Raw genomic sequence first — 12729 nt, forward strand, 5'->3', positions numbered from 1 at the left:
GCATCCTGCCAGGAATATTTGTATTTATGTACACTTCAACACGGAGCATGGCACCCAAGTGCCACTGAGGCATTCAGGGTGTTGTTCCTACCAGTGGCTGAGTGTGTTTGGGTTCAGAAGGTGCAGTTTGTGTTTGGGTTCAGAAGGTGCAGTTTGTGTTTGGGTTCAGAAGGTGCAGTTTGTGTTTGGGTTCTGGTGCAGACTCAGCAGAGCCTCCTGTGCACTGGCAGGTGTCAGAGGAGCAGAGCAGTTCCCCCAGTGCCTTGCAGAGCATTGATTTTGCTGCCTGCTGGAGTCTCCCTGCTGTCAGGAGTGGCTGGGGCTGAGCTTTTCCTTTGTCCCCCAGCAGTGAGGCCCCAGCACAGCCCCCCAGCTGCCATTGCCCCCGTGGCACGTGCGGGAGCTGACAGGAGCTTTGTGCCCCGCAGGTTGCGGTGCTGCTGATGGACACCCAGGGCACCTTTGACAGCCAGTCCACCCTCAGGGACTCTGCCACCGTGTTTGCCCTCAGCACCATGATCAGCTCCATCCAGGTAAGAAACCTCTGGGCTGGAGGAGCTCAGCCCCAGGAACTACAGAGCCTATCAGGGCTTCCTTCCTGCCACTTGTGCCAGCACCACTGGGACCTTGCCCGTGTCCCCACGGGGATGTCACAGCTTTAGCCACACCAACCACGTGTTAGCCCCAAGGACGGGGGTCTGAGTGATCTGAAGTTGGTTTTTTATTTCAATGCAGGTTTATAACTTGTCCCAGAATGTGCAGGAGGATGATCTGCAGCACTTGCAGGTAAGAGAAGCTTTGGGGTAACCTAACTGTGGCTGTTTACAAGGGCCTGGAGTGACAGGACCATGGGGAATGGCTTCTACTCCTAGAGGGCAGGGTTAGGTGGAATAAAGGAAGGAATTTCTGCCTCTGAGGCTCTGGCACAGGTTTCCCAGAGAAGCTGTGGCTGCCTCATCCCTGGAAGTGTCCAAAGCCAGCTTGGATGAGAGCTGAAGCAATCTTGGATAGTGGAAGGTGCCCCTGCCCCTGGCAGGGGTTGGAGCTGGGTGGGATTTCAGGTCCCTCCCAAACCATCCTGGGATTTTATTCTGTGATTGTGAATTATCAGCCTGGGTGTTGCCATCTGGTGCTGGCTCAGCACAGGTGACCCTCTCAGGGTGATTCCAGCCCTGACTGTTGGAGACAAGCAGCTAATGGGATTTTTGTGACACACCTGCCTATTTCCTGGAATTACCTCCTGCTTTCTCTTCTGCTCAGTTGATTGATTGATTGGTTGATTAATTAAATAGGTTTTTCCAGGAGCTTAAGGAAAGCAAAAGTCCAGCTGAAAAAATCAGCATTTAGAATACTTCTGAATTATCTCAGTCCATAAATATTATTAACAATAACACTTCTTTAACACTGAATTTATTCAGTGTAGCTCTGATCTTTCAGTTTGGATTTTAAGCCGTGACTGTTTAACAAGTTTACCCTTTTTTTAGGCATCTGTGAAACACATCATTGTGCCTTCAGTTAGAAATTAGAGTGCAGAGAGACTGGAGAGTCTTCAAATCTTGCTGCAAGGCTGATTTTCGAGTCTTTGCACAGCAGGGGTTTGCAGGGAAAGCACTTATTTCTGAATTCATTTCCGTTCCTTCCCGGAGTGTTTGGAGGGAGCAGGGCTCCAGCAGCCCCTGGAGCACCAGAACTTTCTGGCTGGTATGAAACCAGCAGCAAGCAGCTGATCTGAGCCATTTTCCACAGATTTGGCAGCCAAAAGCTGCAGGCTGGGATCTCTCACATGAGGTTCCACAGCAGCTCCCTGTGCCTCTGGGATGTCAGCTGGGAGCCCAGAGCCTCTTTGTGTCTAGTGGTGCTCACTCCTAAATATCCCTTACTGCTCCAGAGAATGGGGAGTTCCCTCCAGGGACCCCCAGGGATCATTGATCAGCTCCTGGCCCTGCCCAGACCCCCAACAGTCCCACCCTGGGCATCCCTGGCAGCGCTGCCCTGCAGCTCTGGCAGCCTCGGGGCTGTGCCCATTCCCTGGGCAGCCTGGGCAGTGCCAGCACCCTCTGGAATAGTGGAACCTTTCCCTGGCAAGAGACTCAGGGCCAGGTTTTGGTGTGGTGTGAAGTGAGGCTGCAGAGGGTGCTGTGGGCTCAGAGCAGCAGGTCCTGACCCCACTGTTGGTGTTTTCCAGTCCCTTATATTCCTTGTTCGTGACTGGAGCTTCCCTTAGGAGCTCTCCTATGGATCTGATGGTGGTGCAGGATTTCTGGAGAAGAGGCAGCTGGCCTGGCTCAGCTCCAGCCCCTCCCTGGGTCCTGTCCCTGTCACAGAGCTCAGTGCTGGTGCCCCTGTGTCCCACAGTGACAAACTCATTGTCCTGTCCTGTCCTTTCCTTCTCCTTCCAGCTTTTCACCGAGTACGGCCGGCTGGCCATGGAGGAGACGTTCCAGAAGCCTTTCCAGGTGAGTCCGAGGATCCTGGGCTGCTCGTGTGTCCCCCTGGCTTCACCACGAGGTGTCACTGCAGCTCGCAGCGTGGGAGGAGCTGGCGCTGCCTGGGGATCGCTCTGCTGCTCCAAGGAAGGGCTTTGTGCTTCCAAATACATCCAAACTCCCTCTCTCTTTCCTCCCTCAACCCCCGCCTTCCCAAGAGCTGGGCCCTGTCCTGCCAGGCTTGGAAAGCAGCTGGTGCTGCAGCAGGTTTGTCCCTCTCTGCAGTCAGGAACTCTGCCCAGCCTTTGTTCTGAGAGGTTTGAACTCACCTGCCCTGGGAATCCCTGCTCCTGGCCAAATGAAAGGATAAGGATTAGCAGAGCTGTGGGAAAACTCGGTGTGAGTGGGGTTTTAACTTCAAATTAGGGACATCTGTTCATCCTTCTGCTCCCCTACCTGTGAAAAGCTGGTGGTAAAAATAAAAGGAGAGCATTGGGCATTCCCAGTAGGTGAGGTTGGTTCCTGTTTTGAGAGACACAGGAGTGTTTTGATTAGGTTGGGTGAGGCTTTGTGAACTTCCTAAAGTAAAAACCAGCAGAGAACAAAGCATGCTGTAAAAATCTAAAGAGCAATTGGGGCTGAGTTACAGCTTTTTTACATTTGCTTTCCCACATAAAAAGAGAATTGCTGTCCTGGAAGGACTAAGGGGTTTATAAAGTGTCTGTGGTCAGGAAGTGGAAATAAAATTAAAAAGTTAAAAAGTACAACAAATGGACAAATTGAGATTTTTAAGGTGTATTGGATTCTGCTGTGGACTGGTGATTGATAAACGGTAAAACTAAAAATATATATGGTAAAAATATATGACAGGCAAGAGCTTGAAGAATGTTGTAACATGGTACAGCAAAAAGCCAGACATTAAATAAATATTCCTGCTCCTTATTTAAAGACTGTGGGGATAATGTAGCCAAATATTCCAGTGGAACTGAGATACTTCCTACTCCATCAGTGAAAGGAGGCTGTGAGGGGAGACTTAAACATGCTTAAATCATTAGGGCTGGGTAATAGGCTCTGACTCTCAAAACACTGTAATTGCTGTCAAGTCACAGTTTGTGGATGGTGACTCTTGTCAAACAATCCCATTATCAGTTTTTGAAAGAGCTGGGTTGATAAAGGTAACTCTCACCATGATCCATTGCCTTCTGTCAGCCTTATCTCTCCAGGATGCTGATTGAAAGCCAATGAAGTCAGCATTGTCTGGTTTAATCCATAGTTAATGGATTAAAAACTCATTAACTGATAGATGCCAGAGCACGCTGAACTAATTGCAGCTAATTGTGGGGAATCATCATCCTTCAGAAGTGTTTCCTTGGGATCCCCCAGGCTCTCCCTGGTTCAATGTCATCTTCATTAATGATCAGGGGCAATTATCAAACTGGGAACCCTTGTGGGTGTGACAGATGTGGCAGATGTGGCAGAGGGGTCAGTGGTGCTGTAGCCAGGTGAGAAATGATCTGTCTGCATCCAGCATGGGCTGCTTCCCACAGAACATGTTTGAAATGTGACAGTGTGGATTAGAAAGCAGGAAAAGTGAGGGTGGGGAGGCCCTGGCAGAGTTTTCCCAGAGAAGCTGGGGCTGCCCCTGGATCCTTGGGAGTGTTAAGGACAACCTGGGATGGTGGAAGTGTCCCTGCCATGGCAGCTTTAAGGTCCCTTCCAACCCAAACCATGCTGGGATTCTCCAGGTGTGATGGTGAATAAACAGCAGTGGCACAGATCCTGCTGGAAGGAAGGGAAATGAGACTTGGCAGTGGAAAATTCCCATTTCCCTTTGTCTCCCTCCTCTCCTCACACTGAGGAGCCCTCACCAGAGGCAGGCCCTGAATGTGGGGCCTTCACAAAGGCAGTGGTAGTGGTAAGCACAGCCTGTCTGGAACAATTTTACTTCAGAAAAAAAATAATAATCCCAATTCAAGGCGTGCATAATGTGTTTGTGGAAAAGTCCTAAGCCTGGGCATGTCTCTGAGGCATCTCCTGGTGTTTGAGAACAGCATGTCCTGAACCAGCTCCCTGGGTGCACTCACTGTGGCTTCTCCTGCAATTCAAAAAAGGCCAACTCACTGTTCTCTCCTCTTTTTTTTTAACTTTTTCTGATGTTTTATGAAAGAGAAATAGCAGGAATATTTCCCCTCCCTTCATTAGATTTTTGTTGTAAACATAGATAAACTTTAGGGTAATTCCAGTGAAATGGGTTCCACTTGCTGACCTGCTTATCCCTGTTCCAGAGAGAAACTCTGGCACCTCTGCCAGGCCCTCCTGGGCTTTGGCATTCAGGACTTCCCCCTCCAAACCCTTTATTTCCTACATGGGATCTTGTACAGATGAGACCTGATTTTTTTCTGAAAACCTTTTTTTTTTTTTTTTTTTTAAAGATTCAAAGTTGACTGCTCTGGTATTTATTTATTTATTGCCCAGGAACTTTGAATGCCTCAATAAAGATTACAAAAGCCAATGATTTCTTATTCACCCTCATTCCTCTGCATCTGCTTCTCATTAAAAGTCTGTCTGGAAGGCTGCCCAGTGAAAAAGGCTGAAAAAATGAGCCTGTAGAATTCCCATAGGATGGAACTAAATGTGGCTGGAATTAGGGAGCTTGCTGCCTTTTGTCCTGGTTAGCAGCAATCCCTTTCCTTGGGCACTTGGAGTGATTATTGATGTTGTTCTCCCAGCCAGGGACTCAGAGCTGGTGCAGCACTTTGGGGGGCTGGGACAGTGGGGTGGTCTCAGTCCCTGCACCCTGGGACCTCTCATTTCCACCAGGAAAGGTGGGAGATGCTGCTGGAGCTGGGAAGAGACTCAGGGCCAGGTTTTGGTGTGTGAAATGAGGGTGCAGAGGGTGCTGTGGGCTCAGAGCAGCAGGTCCTGACCCCACTGTTGGTGTTTTCCAGTCCCTTATATTCCTTGTTCGTGACTGGAGCTTCCCTTATGAGTTCTCCTATGGATCTGATGGTGGTGCCAGGTTTTTGGAGAAGAGGCTGAAGGTATGTTTTGCCTGCTCTTGGTTCTGGGTAGTGGAAGTGTCCCTGCCCATGGCAGGGATGATCTTTAAGGTCCTTTCCACCCTGATCCACTCTGTGATTCCATGGTTTTCCTGCTCAGCTGGGTGGCCTCAGCACTGGAGGTCAGGTGTGAACTGCAGTGCTGGTTATGGTCACACCCAGTGCCTTAAAATCCCAGAGGAGCCATTTGGGGAGGGTGAATTTCCCAGAGGAGGCATTTGGGGAGGGTGAATTTCCCACAGGAGCCATTTGGGGTGGGTGAATTTCCCAGAGGAGCCATTTGGGGAGGGTGAATTCCACAGGAGGCATTTGGGGAAGGGTGAATTTCCTATAGGAGCCATTTGGGAGGCTGAATTTCCTACAGGAGGCATTTGGGGAGGGTAAATTTCCTACAGGAGGCATTTGGGGAGGGTGAATTTCCCACAGGAGGCATTTGGGGAGGGTGAATTTCCTATAGGAGCCATTTGGGGTGGGTGAATTTCCTATAGGAGGCATTTGGGGAGGGTGAATTTCCTATAGGAGCCATTTGGGGAGGGGGAATTTCCCACAGGAGCCATTTGGGGAGGGTGAATTTCCCAGAGGAGCCATTTGGGGAGGGTGAATTTCCCACAGGAGCCATTTGGGGTGGGTGAATTTCCTATAGGAGCCATTTGGGAGGGTGAATTTCCCACAGGAGCCATTTGGGGAGGGTGAATTTCCCACAGGAGCCATTTGGGGAGGGTGAATTTCCTATAGGAGCCATTTGGGGAGGGTGAATTTCCTTGCCATGTTCAGGTTTCTGCCCAAGCCCAGCTCCCTGGGACTCTCTGGGAGAGTCCAAAGCCATGGGAGTCAGCAGATTCCCAAGAGACTGGGAATGATGCTTCAGTTAAATTAGGGAGTTGGACAATCAAAATGATGGGCAAGGGCTGCTTGGGATCAGTCAGGAAATGCAGGGTGATCTGGTGGTGGAGAGACCTAATTATGTGTGAGACAAGCAGGGCCCTAGTGGGAAATCCCAAATGTTTTTGTATTCCAGTCATCCATGGACATGTGCATTTCCCAGATGATAATAACATGCTCCAGGGCATGTGGTCAGAGATACTCCAGCTCCTTCTCTTTGTCCTCATGCCTATGGAATCTTCTCCTTTCCCCTCCAGTGTGGAGTATGCTGTGCTGCTGCCAGCTTTATCCCAATATTCCTATCAGAAGGAAACTCAGACTGTGGGAAGCAGATGGGCAGCACAGAGCTCTTCTCTCTGGTGACAGAACCTGAGGGAACAGCTGGAGCTGTGCCAGGGCAGGCTTGGGTTGGATCTCAGGGAAGGCTCTTCCCCCAGAGGGTGCTGGCACTGCCCAGGCTCCCCAGGGAATGGTGACATTCCTGAGGCTGCCAGAGCTGCAGGAGCTGCCAGGGATGCCCAGGCTGGGATTGTTGGGGGTCTGGGCAGGGCCAGGAGTTCTGGACTCTGCTCCTTGTGGGCACATCCAGCTCAGGATATTCTGTGCTTCCCTGTCTCCACAGGTGTCAGGCAATCAGCACGAGGAGCTGCAGAATGTCAGGAAGCACATCCACTCCTGCTTCACCAAAATCTCCTGCTTCCTCTTACCCCACCCCGGCCTCAAAGTCGCCACCAACCCCAATTTCGATGGCAAACTGAAAGGTACAAAGGCAAAGCTCTGGTTTCTACCCTGATTCCTCAGAAACCCTGGCAGACTGCTTGTTCCTGGAACCCCCAAACTTATTTTCCATGAAAAAACTTCTGGAAGAGCAGTTGGATCCTCCTCTCAAGTGCTGTTCACACCCCCTTCTGCTTCTCCCCAGTGCAGCAGACAAAATGTGGAGGGAGAAAAGGTGTGGGAGGCTGAAAGAGCTGAGAGTACTGGCAAAACCCAGTGATAGGAAAACTGGGAAGGGCAGGGATGAGAGTGGATGTTTGTGGATGTGGTGTTGAAGCTGCAGTAAATTCCTGTGCCTCACCTGCACAGGCAGAGCCTGCTTGCTGCAGGGCTGCTGCTTCTGGTGGGTGGAAGGCTGCAAGCTCTCAGAGCAGTTATTTCCCTTTGAAAAGCTTTCCAGGGAATATTTAATCTGCCTGATTTATCTGATCAGTGGTTTCCCTACAGGGCAGGCTTGGTTCAGCAGGTTCAAAAAAAAAGAGAGAAGGAGAAAAGAGCTGTGGTGAGATTCTCCACCCCAAAAGGAGCCACGTGCTGGGGATATTTTTAGGTGTTTGTTGTGAACTCCTCACCAGCGTGGCTGGTTCCAGGCTGCTGCAATCTTAGCAATAAAGTGGACCATTAACTACTTAAAATAGCAGGCAAAGATGTGAGTTTTCCCCTGGTTTTGTCTGGCTCAGACTTGCTCTGCTGGCAAGCTCTGTGCAGAGCAGGAGGGAGATGTGCTGGTGGAAAATGAGCTGAGGCCTGGAACTCCCCCTTAATCTCAGGTGCTGAGGAGTGAGGAACAATTGCTGTGTGCAGACAGGAGCTGTCAGCAGCTTCTTGACACAATATTCTTGTTGCCTCAGAGCTCTACTCAGCTTTTTGTGCTCTGATGGAAGAAATGTGGGGGATTTTCCCTGCTTTCCATACCTTCCAAATTCCTGGCTGTTGCATTGTTTTTTTTCTGCCTTCGGTCCTATACAGTTGAATTTAATGGAACCACCAGAAATCCCACCCTGTGCATCCCTGAGAGCTTTGTCTAAATCCTCCTGGAGCTCTGGGCAGCCTTGGGGTTGTGGCCATTCCCTGTAGAGCCTGTTCCTTCCACCCTCTGGGGGAAGAACCTTCCATGGCAGGGGACTGGAACATGGTGGTCTTTAATGTCCTTCCCAACCCAAACTATTCTGGGACTCTGTGATGCCTCTTTTTTTTTTTTTTTCCAGAAATAGATGATGAGTTCATCAAGAACTTGAAGATTTTGATTCCTTGGCTCCTTAGTCCTGAGAACCTGGATGTTAAGGAGATCAATGGAAACCACATCACCTGTCGAGGCCTTGTGGAGTATTTCAAGGTATTTATTTCAGAGAAAGTGGATTTATTCCTCTGGGGAATTCTGCTGAAGGGGAAAGCAGCAGCAGGCAGGGCAGCAGTGGCAGTCCTGACTCACTGCAGCAGAGGGCAAACACCTCATGGTCATTGATTTGACCACACAACAAGCCCAGAGAGTGGGAGGAGCTGTTTTCCTCTTTCCCTTTCCTGGAGAACTGAGGGCTAGAGGGGGATAAGCTGAGGGCTGTATTCCAATTGCCTTTGGAAAAAGCTTATTTTTGTTGTCATGGCTACTGGGACATTTCCATGAGAGACATTGGTGAGTAATTCTCACCACCTACTCCCAGGGCTACCTTGGCTCCTTCTCCTGCAGGGAAGGGACAGAGGTAGGTGCAGATCCTTTGGGAGGGACACTGGGAGTGAGGGGAGGAGCAGGGAGAGCCTGCAGGGACTGGCCCAGGCCACCCTAGCAGTGGCATTTTCTGACCAAAGCCATCCTGGGCTGGAGCTTCCTCCTCCTCCCTGCTTCTGAATCCTGTCTGGAGCTGGGTGGGGGTGCTGCTGTTGCTCCTGTGTGCTTCATTCCACATGATTCCCTTTTCCCTGCTCTTTTCCAGGCCTACATAAAGATCTACCAAGGGGAGGAGCTGCCACACCCCAAATCCATGCTGCAGGTAGGTGTGAGTGGAAGCTGTGGGAATTCCTGCTCTGGAATTGCCATGAATTCCCAGGAATTGGCAGAGGTGTCCAGCACAGTGGCACTGCTGGGACTTTATTCCAAATGCCTCAGTGTAACCAAGGAGCAGCACTTTGAGAAGGGTTTGGCATCAGGAGCCCAACCTGGCTGAGGAATCACAGCTGGGATGGACACAGCCCCAGCCAGCTCAGCTGAATAATGATTCCCTGCAGGTCAGTGACATCCTGGGGGCCACACAGGGAGGTGACACCTGGAAGTGGCTGCCAGAGCCAGCTGGGGGTTGCAGCTGGAGCTGCTTATTTGTGGCTGAGCCTTTTATCTCTTTCCTTGGTGGTTCCCACAGCTGAAGCCAAAGTTTTCATAGCTCTGGCTTGAAGGGGAGGAATCCTCTCTTCATGTGTAAATATGGGATGAGCTTATTTGGGATTGGTTGGAGGCTGGGAGAGCCCCTTGGCTGATTCTGGGTGCCACACACATGTCCTGGCTGTGTCCTGGCTGTGGCACTTGCACAGCTTAATTAACCCTGTCCTTCTGCTCCTAAATTTCATGTTCCTTTTGCCCTTACAGGCCACAGCAGAAGCCAACAATTTAGCAGCAGTTGCCACTGCCAAAGACACCTACAGCAAGAGGATGGAAGAGGTGGGTGGTGCTGAGTGTGTCCTTCCTGCCCCTTCCTGCCCCTTCCTGCCCCTTCCTGCCTCCTGGCTCCCCTGTCACAGATTTATGGAATCCAGAAGGGTTTGGGCTGGAAGGGACCTTAAAGCCCACCCAGTCCCACTCCTGCCATGGCAGGGACACCTTCCACCATCCCAGGCTGCTCCCAGCCCTGTCCAGCCTGGCCTTGGGCACTGCCAGGGATCCAGGGGCAGCCCCAGCTGCTCTGGGCACCTGTGCCAGGGCCTGCCCACCCTCACAGCCAGGAATTCCTTCCCAAACCCTAACCCCTAACCCTAATTTCAGATTTCCCTGTGTTAGGAGTGATGTTTCAGGGATGATTTCCCTGTGTCAGCAGTGACATTCCAGGAGTGATTTCTTGTGTCAGGAATGATTTCCCTGTGTCAGAAGTACCATTTCAGGGATGATTCCACTGTTTCAGGAGTGATGTTTCAGGAATGATTTCCCTGTGTCAGAAGTGGTTTCACCATGTCAGGAGTGCCATTTCAGGAGTGATTTTCCTGTGTCAGGAATGATGTTTCAGGGATGATATCCCTGTATCAGCAGTGCCATGTCAGGGGTGATTTCCCTCTATCAGCAGTGATTTCCTGTATCAGCAGTGCCATCTCAGGGATGATTTCCCTGTATCAGCAGTGCCATGTCAGGGGTGATTTCCCTGTATCAGCAGTGATTTCCTGTATCAGCAGTGCCATCTCAGGGATGATTTCCCTGTGTCATCAGTGATATCTCAGGGATGATATCCCTGTGTCATCAGTGATATCTCAGGGATGATTTCCCTGTGTCATCAGTGATATCTCAGGGATGTTTTCCCTCTATCAGCAGTGATTTCCTGTATCAGCAGTGACATTTCAGTGATGATTTTCCTGTACCAGCAGTGATTTCCCCGTGCCAGCAGTGCCATCCCAGCAGTGCCATGTCAGGGATGATTTCCCTGTGCCAGAAGTGATTTCCCCCTATCAGCAGTGATTTCCCTGTATCAGCAGTGCCATTTCAGTGATCATTTCCCCATGTCAGTGATGATTTCCCCGTGCCAGTAGTGATATCTCAGGGATGATTTCCCTGTATCAGCAGTGCCACGTCAGTGCCGATTTCCCCATCTCAGTGATGATTTCCCTGTATCAGCAGTGCCACGTCAGTGCTGATTTCCCCATTTCAGGGATGATTTCCCTGTATCAGCAATGCCATGTCAGTGCTGATTTCCCCATCTCAGTGATGATTTCCCCATGTCAGTGATGATTTCCCTGTGCCAGCAGTGCCATTTCAGTGCTGATTTCCCCATCTCAGTGATGATTTCCCCATGTCAGTGATGATTTCCCTGTGCCAGCAGTGCCATTTCAGTGCTGATTTCCCCATCTCAGTGATGATTTCCCCATGTCAGTGATGATTTCCCCGTGCCAGCAGTGCCATGTCAGTGCTGATTTCCCCATGTCAGTGCTGATTTCCCCATTTCAGGGATGATTTTCCTGTATCAGCCGTGCCATGCCAGTGCTGATTTCCCCATGTCAGTGCTGATCTCCCCGTGCCAGTGCTGATCTCCCCGTGTCAGTGCTGGTTTCCCCGTGTCAGTGCTGGTTTCCCCGTGCCAGTGCTGATCTCCCCGTGCCAGTGCTGATTTCCCCATGCCAGTGCTGATTTCCCTGTATCAGCCGTGCCATGCCAGTGCTGATCTCCCCATGCCAGTGCTGATCTCCCCATGCCAGTGCTGATCTCCCCATGTCAGTGCTGGTTTCCCCGTGTCAGTGCTGATCTCCCCGTGCCAGTGCTGATTTCCCCGTGCCAGTGCTGATCTCCCCGTGCCAGTGCTGGTCTCCCCATGTCAGTGCTGGTTTCCCCGTGCCAGTGCTGATCTCCCCGTGCCAGTGCTGATCTCCCCGTGTCAGTGCCGGTTTCCCCGTGCCAGTGCTGGTTTCCCCGTGCCAGTGCTGGTCTCCCCGTGCCAGTGCTGGTTTCCCCGTGCCAGTGCTGGTTTCCCCGTGCCAGTGCTGGTCTCCCCGTGTCAGTGCTGGTCTCCCCGTGTCAGTGCTGATCTCCCCGTGCCAGTGCTGGTTTCCCCGTGCCGGCAGAGCCATCCCAGCCGTGCCCTCGCTCCCCGTGTCCCCTGCAGGTGTGCGGGGGGGACAAGCCCTTCCTGGCTCCCAGTGACCTGCAGGCCCGGCACGCGGAGCTCAGGGAGGAGGCGGTGCGGCTGTTCCGGGCCGTGAAGAAGATGGGAGGGGAGGAGTTCAGCCGGCGCTACCTGCAGCAGCTGGAGGCGGAGATCGACGAGCTCTACATCCAGTACATCAAACACAACGACAGCAAGAACATCTTCCACGCCGCCCGCACCCCGGCCACGCTCTTCGTCGTCATCTTCATCACCTACGTGCTGGCCGGCGTCACCGGCTTCATTGGCTTGGACATCATAGCCAGCCTGTGCAACATGATCCTGGGCTTGACACTTATCACACTCTGTACCTGGGCTTATATCAGATACTCTGGGGAGTACAGAGAACTGGGAGCTGTAATAGACCAAGTGGCTGCAGCCTTGTGGGACCAGGTAGGATAAAGAGTTTTTGATTTCGAAAGTCACACAGAAAGTGTCCTCCCTGCGCCCCGCTGGGTTTGTTGTGTGTTGAGTTTCCTGGGGGTTTTCCTCCCCCTTTGGAGATGGTTTTGGTTTTTAGGGTTGTTAGATCCAGCTGTTTGTGCTGTGATCACTGCAGGGACAGCTTTTCAGTTTTAATTGAAGTTTGAATCTGTTCCTTAGAGCTTCCAGATGGGGAGAGGAGGGGCAGAGGAATTGTTGCAGTTGATTTTGTGGAGTTTGGTGTGAGGGGGAGGTCACAGGGCTGCTCTGTGGCTGCAGCACAGGTGGGTGAGCAAGGCTGGAGCTGTCCCTGAGCCCCCAGTTCCTGTCCAG

General features: G+C 51.5%; 1 protein-coding gene across 3 annotated transcripts in view; it reads left to right on the forward strand.

Moving 5' to 3' along the window:
• ATL1 (atlastin GTPase 1) overlaps positions 1-12729 on the forward strand; it is a 32172-nt gene that overhangs the window by 13905 nt on the left and 5538 nt on the right. For all 3 annotated transcript variants that reach the window (XM_071426082.1, XM_071426083.1, XM_071426081.1), the window contains exons 4-12: positions 429-533; positions 736-786; positions 2400-2456; positions 5375-5467; positions 6990-7128; positions 8353-8480; positions 9076-9132; positions 9723-9794; positions 11935-12366. In XM_071426082.1, coding sequence (XP_071282183.1) covers positions 429-533; positions 736-786; positions 2400-2456; positions 5375-5467; positions 6990-7128; positions 8353-8480; positions 9076-9132; positions 9723-9794; positions 11935-12366 — 1134 coding nt within the window. The remainder of the gene's footprint in view (positions 1-428; positions 534-735; positions 787-2399; positions 2457-5374; positions 5468-6989; positions 7129-8352; positions 8481-9075; positions 9133-9722; positions 9795-11934; positions 12367-12729) is intronic.

The sequence above is a fragment of the Agelaius tricolor genome, unplaced genomic scaffold, assembly GCF_023055355.1.
Source record: "Agelaius tricolor isolate 1412-34295 unplaced genomic scaffold, bAgeTri1.0.p SCAF_5, whole genome shotgun sequence".
In the NCBI taxonomy this organism is placed as follows: domain Eukaryota; kingdom Metazoa; phylum Chordata; class Aves; order Passeriformes; family Icteridae; genus Agelaius; species Agelaius tricolor.